Source organism: Carya illinoinensis, chromosome 2 (genome assembly GCF_018687715.1).
Source record: "Carya illinoinensis cultivar Pawnee chromosome 2, C.illinoinensisPawnee_v1, whole genome shotgun sequence".
Taxonomy (NCBI): Eukaryota; Viridiplantae; Streptophyta; class Magnoliopsida; order Fagales; family Juglandaceae; genus Carya; species Carya illinoinensis.
Genome location: NC_056753.1, coordinates 2,395,860 through 2,402,684, shown reverse-complemented (window position 1 = coordinate 2,402,684; position 6,825 = coordinate 2,395,860). Strand labels below are relative to the sequence as shown.

Sequence of the window (6,825 nt, the reverse complement as noted above, 5' to 3'; positions counted from 1 at the left end):
ACAGCTGTACCACCCAGCGTATACACAAATCCAGTAGTACTTTTCCTGCTGTCAACGTCACCTGCTAAATCAGCATCTACATATCCCTGTAGCTTTAAACCTGCTTTCGTAAAGCATAGTGACGTATCTGAAGAGCCTTGTAGATATCTCAAAATCCACTTAACTGCTTCCCAATGCTGCTTTCCTGGATTACTCATGTACCTGCTCACAGCTCCCACTGCTTGTGCAATATCTGGCCTTGTACAGACCATGGCGTACATAAGACTACCAATAGCAGATGCATAAGGTATTCTGTCCATGCATTCTTGCTCTTCCTCCGTCTTTGGCGACTGATCCTTAGTTAGTCGAAAGTGACTAGCTAAAGGTGTGCTCACTGGTTTCGCCTTGTCCATGTTAAACCTTTTGAGCACCTTCTTTACATACTCCTCCTGGGAGAGCTTGAGAGTATCATTAGACCTGTCTCTAATAATTCTCATACCAAGGATTTGTTTTGCAGCACCCAAATCCTTCATCTCAAATTGCTTTGACAACTGCTTCTTCAATTTATTGATCTCCTCGATGCTTGACCCTGCAACGAGCATATCATCCACATACAACAGTAGGATAATATAAGAGTTGTCAAAGTTCTTCATATAGCAACAATGGTCAGCCTGCAGTCTTGTAAATCCATTACTGCACATGAAGTTGTCAAACTTCCGGTACCATTGTCGCGGAGCTTGTTTTAGGTCATACAAGCTCTTCTTCAGTTTGCAAACTAGATTCTCTTTTCCCTTCACTGAGAATCCTTGTGGCTGGTGCATATAAATGTCTTCCTCCAAATCACCATGAAGGAATGCAGTCTTCACATCTAACTGCTCAAGATGTAGATTCTCTGCAGCCACAATTGCCAACACTAGCCTGATCGTAGTCAATTTTACAACTGGGGAGAAAATGTCTGTGTAGTCGACACCTTCTTTTTGTTGAAACCCCTTCACGACCATTCTGGCTTTGTAGCGCTTGCTACCATTGTGCTCTTCTTTAATTCTGTACACCCATTTATTGTGCAAAGCCTTCTTGCCTTTTGGAAGCTTAGTTAGCTCCCATGTCTGATTTGACATCAGTGACTCCATCTCATCTTGCATGGCTTTCTCCTACTTGATCGAATCTTCATTTTGTAGAGCTTCATCATAACTTTCCGGTTCACCACTATCTGTTAGCAAGATGTAGTATAGAGATGGTGAGAACCGCTGTGGTGGCCTGATCGTCCTTGAAGATCTTCGAATAACAGTGAGTGGTGTACGTTGTTCGATCTGTGGATCATCATTCTCTTGATCCTCGTTCTGATCAGTGTTGACTCGAGTAACATCAAAGTCAACAACCTCAGGTTTCTTTGGCTGCTCCTCAGGTTCAGCTTGTGACCTAGCTTTGTACAGAATCTGCTCATTGAAAATCACATTTCTACTTCTGATGATTTTGCGATTTTTATCATCCCAAAATCGATAGCCAAATTCTTCATCACCATAACCGATGAAAAAACATTTTCTAGATTTGGCTTCTAACTTGTTACGATCAGAAGAATCTATGTGAACATATGATAAACAGCCAAAAACTTTCAAATGGGAAAGATTTACCTTCTTTCCGCTCCAGACTTCCTCTGGTAGATCGAACTTTAAGGGAACTGAAGGTCCCCGATTAATCAAATAGGCTGCAGTGTTAACTGCATCAGCCCAAAAACATTCAGGCAATCCTGAATTCAGCCTCATGCTTCTGGCACGTTCGTTGAGAGTTCTGTTCATGCGTTCAGCTACGCCATTCTGCTGCGGTGTCCCGGGAATAGTCTTTTGAAATCTAATCCCATTTGCAGCACAGAATTCTTTGAACCCTCCGTCGATGTACTCTCCTCCATTGTCTGACCTCAGACATTTTAACTTCAAGCCTGTTTCATTTTCAACCATGGCTTTCCATTTCTTGAAAGTATCAAATGTATCAGATTTATTTTTCAAAAAATAAACCCATACTTTCCTGCTTGAGTCATCAATAAATGAAACATAGTACCGCGATCCTCCAAGAGAAGCGACTGGGGATGGCCCCCACAAATCTGTGTGCACCAACTCCAACTTTGTAGATTTTGGAGTTCTACCATTTTTCAGGAAACTAACTTTTTTCTGTTTCCCAAAAATGCAACCTTCACACATGTCGAAATCAGTTGATTCCAACTTTGGTAACTTCCCCTTGGATAATAGAATTTTCATTCCTTTCTCACTCATGTGACCAAGCCTTTGATGCCATAGGTTGGCATTTGCATCAGCAATTGCAATAGTATCTCTAATACTTGAAGTCATGTATAGAGTACCTGTTTTTGTGCCTCGAGTTACTACCATAGCTCCTTTTGTTATCTTCCACGTGCCACCGGTAAATAGTACCGAATGCCCATCAGCATCAAGTTGTCCTACAGAAATCAGGTTCCTCATGAGCTTAGGAACATGTCGCACCTTCTGTAGAAACCATGCACTTCCATTGGGCAGATTGATTGGTACATCTCCCATGCCTTCGATTTCCAACGCTTCTCCATCTGCTAAGTACACCTTCCCGAAATCACCAGTGATATAATTCTGCATGATTTCTCGGTGTGCCGTAGTGTGGAACGAAGCTCCTGAATCTAACACCCAAGATTCAATTTGGTTGTCGACTGAAAGAAGTAAGGCATCTTGGAGATCTTCTGTTGTGGCATTAACAGAATCATGCTCATTCTTCTTCTTTGCTTCCTTGCAATTATTTTTGAAGTGGCCAATCTTGCCACAATTCCAGCACTGTACTTGTTTTCCGGACCTTGATTTACTTCTGCCTCTTCGGGACTTCGATCTGCCCCGATTTGAACTTCTACTAGCTCCTCTACCTCTCGTTTCGAGATTTAAGGCAGAACTGGAAGTTGATGCTTCTCCTGTATCTCTTCTGCGAACTTCCTCGCTAAGAATATGGTCCCGGATTTCTTGATACTTCATCTTTGTTTTGCCATAAGAATTGCTAATAGCTGTTCTCATGGCCTCCCAGCTTTTTGGCAATTGAGCCAGAGCAATTAGTGCACGTACTTCATCATCAAATTCAATCCCCACTGAAGCTAATTGATTGATGATGGTGTTGAACTCATTCAGATGTTGAATAACTGGAGTTCCTTCTGCCATTCTCAAGTAGAATAGCTTGTACATCAGATGCACTTTGTTATTGGCTGATGGCTGCTCGTACATATCCGATAGAGCTTTCATCAAATCCGCCGTGGTCTTCTCCTTTCCCACATTGTGTGCAACTGATCTTGACAGTGTTAGTCTAATGACTCCCAACACTTGTCTATCAAGGAGACTCCAATCTTCATTGCTCATGTCATCTGGCTTTCTTCCTAGGAGTGGAAGATGTAGTTTCTTCCCATAGAGATAGTCTTCTATCTGCATTCTCCAGTAGCCAAAGTCTGTACCGTCAAATTTCTCGATACCAGCACCTTTAGCTTCTTCTCCAGCCATGAGTTCAAATTTAAACAAAGATCACCGCTGCGTCCGAAACACTCGAATTAGCTGGAAACGAGTCCGGAATGATCCAAATAGTTTGTCAGCACTATTTGATCGTCGCGATGGAACTCCAACTGGCGTGATCTAGCCCAAATTGATCTGCAACACGTGGATGGTTCAGATCCAATATACTGACGCCGAATATCAAAATTTCGACCGTACGGATGAGTCCGGAATGATCCAAATAGTTGGAAAGCACTATTTGATCGTCGAAATGGAACTCCAACTGGCGTGATCTAGCCCAAATTGATCTGCAACACGTGGATGGTTCAGATCCAATATACTGAAGCCGAATATCAAAATTTCGACCGTACGGATGAGTCCGGAATGATCCAAATAGTTGGAAAGCACTATTTGATCGTTGAAATTGGACTCCGAATGGCTTAGATCTAGCCAAAAACAGATCTGAAAAACGGACGGCCTTGATCTGTCTGGCGCGTGAGATGCACGCGCTGTACAGTGAGCGTGGTCAAGCACGTGGCGCGTGGGTGCACGCGCTGTACAGTGCGCGTGGCGCGTGATACGCACGCGCTACAGTGCTGTGCGCGTGGGGAGAGTGAGGCGCGTGTGCAACACGCGCAGAACCTCTGTAGGGCGCGTGGGGGAGCGTGAAGCGCGTGTCTGTCACGCGTCTTCAACCTCTGGAGCGCGTGGTGCGCGTGGATTTGCAGCAGATGCACGCGCCGATCTTCTAGGGGCGCGTGTAGCCTCGTCCGACCTCCGTTTTCGATTCCGTTTGCGGCAACGGATTCGTCTCGGCGCGAGGAACACCGTGGAGTTGTCAAAAATTGATTTTGAACAACTTGAATTTTCGGACAGATTGAACCGGTGCTCTGATACCAGTTGTTGGGAGCTGTTCTGGCCCAGAAACGAATCTAAATAAAGGAGGGACGAAATTTAACGTGGTTCGGCAACTGCCTACGTCCACAGAAGCTGTAATTTCACTATGAAATTGATTTTTACAGAAACTCTCTCTCACCCACTCTCTGTTTCTCTCTTCTGTCTCTCCCACTCTCTGTCTGCACGCTGCTCTTTCGCTACACACTCTCTGATGCTTAAGCTCTCCTATTTATAGGAGAGCAAATCAATACTATGCAGCAATTTGCTGCATGATTTTAGGGAGGTGGGGAGGTGCCTAACAAAAGCACCGAACGGTGCCTTCGGTGCCTAACATGCCAAAATAGTAAACGGTGCATGGCACCGTTTACTTCTTTGTCTCCATCTGCAACAGGTGGTGGGGGGAACAAAACACAAAACGTGCTAATTCTTTTGTAGGCGACTCCTTCAGCTTTTCAATCATCATCGGCTTCAGCCAGCTGGCCGGCTTTCAACCTTTTGGATTATCCTCTCCATCATCAACGCTAACATTAGTAGATGATCGTGCCACTGATCACACAGGCTTGTTACAGCTAGCTAGCTGTTGATTAAAGAATCTCTACCTCCTCCCTCATCTTTTAATATTTCTGCAGATCTAACACCACCTACTGTTGTCGTTTACTGTACTGTACTTTTTGTCGTTTACTGTACGCTCTCTCTGTATCTCTCTCTCAGTAACTCAAGTAATTTTTAGCTTAACCCTTCTCTTAAAATTGATTCAATAAGAGAGGTTTATTTCAATCTTATAAACATACCAAGACTTTTTCTATAGATAATATAAGATTCATTCCTCAACACTTATTTTCACATATAAATCAATATTTTTTCTAATCCTTGTTACAAAATAAGTAATGTGAGCGCTTGTTTATTTTGTAGCAATCATTGATATAAGAAAAAATTTATAGGTTTAACTTATATTTTAAAATTAGTTCATCAAAAGATGTTTGTTTCAATCTTATAAATATGATCAGACTTTATCTATAGACAAAGTGAGATTTATTCCTCAATAACACTCAAGTTGTATTTCTTCATCATGTTTGGGAGACATGTATGGCAGCGTGTACGCAGCATTCTCAGATTATTGTTCTCTTCCTTCTGGACATTGCAACGTGAATATTGCCAGTCTCATATTATTATACATATACATAACGTACACACTCATGGATTCCTTCAACTTTCTGACATTGCCGACCATGTCGTTTTATGTCTATCTTTTTCTTATATCTTTCTCGCTTGATATCAGAATAATTTAAGACTGATTTATCGTGATTTCAAATGTTGAGAGGAAAAATGGTTCCTCAACCTAAGTAAGGGTAAAATTGTAACATGACCCTTAAGTGGGGGACAGGCAGTAAAGTAAAACGTTCAACGGGGTACAAGTGGTAGCCACTAATCACATGATCGCATCCACGGAAAACAGCTCTACGACTTAAACGCTACAAAATTGAAACAATTTAACCCCAAAGGATTACGGTATTTACACAACCAACCCCCCCATTTCCCAAAGTACCCCTCTATTCTGGTATTGCTCTCAACATTGCCGTAAACTTTCTTTCCCGTCCACCATTCCTTCCCCTCCTCAACCCACCACCGGCATCGCCACTGGAAACTGCTCTTCTCGGAGACTTCAGTTCGTCGCCTGGGAAAACCATCGGAGAAACCGGTTTCCGGCCGCACCCAAATTTCTCACCGCCACTTGCCTTCATCAACGCGGAGCTAGCTTTGACCGCCAATGCAGCCATTTCCTCGGGCTGGAGTGGTTGCTTCAGCTTACTCAACGGTAAAGCAAAATAAAGCTGACCAAGTTGAAGCTCTTCGTTTTCGTTCACCGCGGATACGACGTCGTCGAAGTCCATCTCGTCGGAGTTTGCGATGAAGCACGTGGGGTTCATTTGCAGAACGTAAGAAACCTTAACCGGGTACGAGAATTCTTGTAGCCGACCGTCTTGTAAGATGAGCTTGGCCGCGGCGACGTCCGTCGAACACGAAGAACTGCAAATACCCATTTGTGTTGTGCCAACCGGATCCGATTCCAAAGAGTCGGAAAAAGATCAATATTGAACCAGACGATCGAAGCGGATGATGAATGGGGATCGAGGATTTATTTTGGGAAAGGAGAAATTATGGTGAAGAATAAAGGGAGTGTTGGCGTTGGTGCATATATATATATAGCAGCAAAGCAAATTGCGATGGCCGATGGTGTACTTCCTCGAAAGTTGTCCATTTATTTCCACCTCGGACTTGTCGTTTTGTTGATCAAAACCCATGAAATATTCTTTTAGTCCTTGCAAGCACTCTAAATTCGAGTTTCTTCTCTATTGCTTGAAACCTTACCCATTTTGATTTTGTGATTTTGATGAATGGAGAAATGAGGGTGTGATATATATATATATATATATATATAATAGTA

The 6,825-nt window shown here is 43.0% G+C and overlaps 1 protein-coding gene across 1 annotated transcript; it reads right to left on the bottom strand.

Annotated features, from left to right (window-relative positions):
- Window positions 1-5,660: 5,660 nt before the first annotated feature.
- LOC122296720 lies at window positions 5,661-6,591 on the bottom strand. Its single transcript, XM_043106521.1, has one exon. The coding sequence runs from the start codon at window positions 6,419-6,421 to the stop codon at window positions 5,930-5,932; it is 492 nt and encodes a 163-aa protein (XP_042962455.1). The 5' UTR covers window positions 6,422-6,591; the 3' UTR covers window positions 5,661-5,929.
- Window positions 6,592-6,825: the final 234 nt, after the last annotated feature.

What these genes read in the sequence shown, in the direction of transcription:
- LOC122296720 (XM_043106521.1), bottom strand. Translation starts at nt 6,421, where the DNA reads ATGGGTATTTGCAGTTCTTCGTGTTCGACGGACGTCGCCGCGGCCAAG.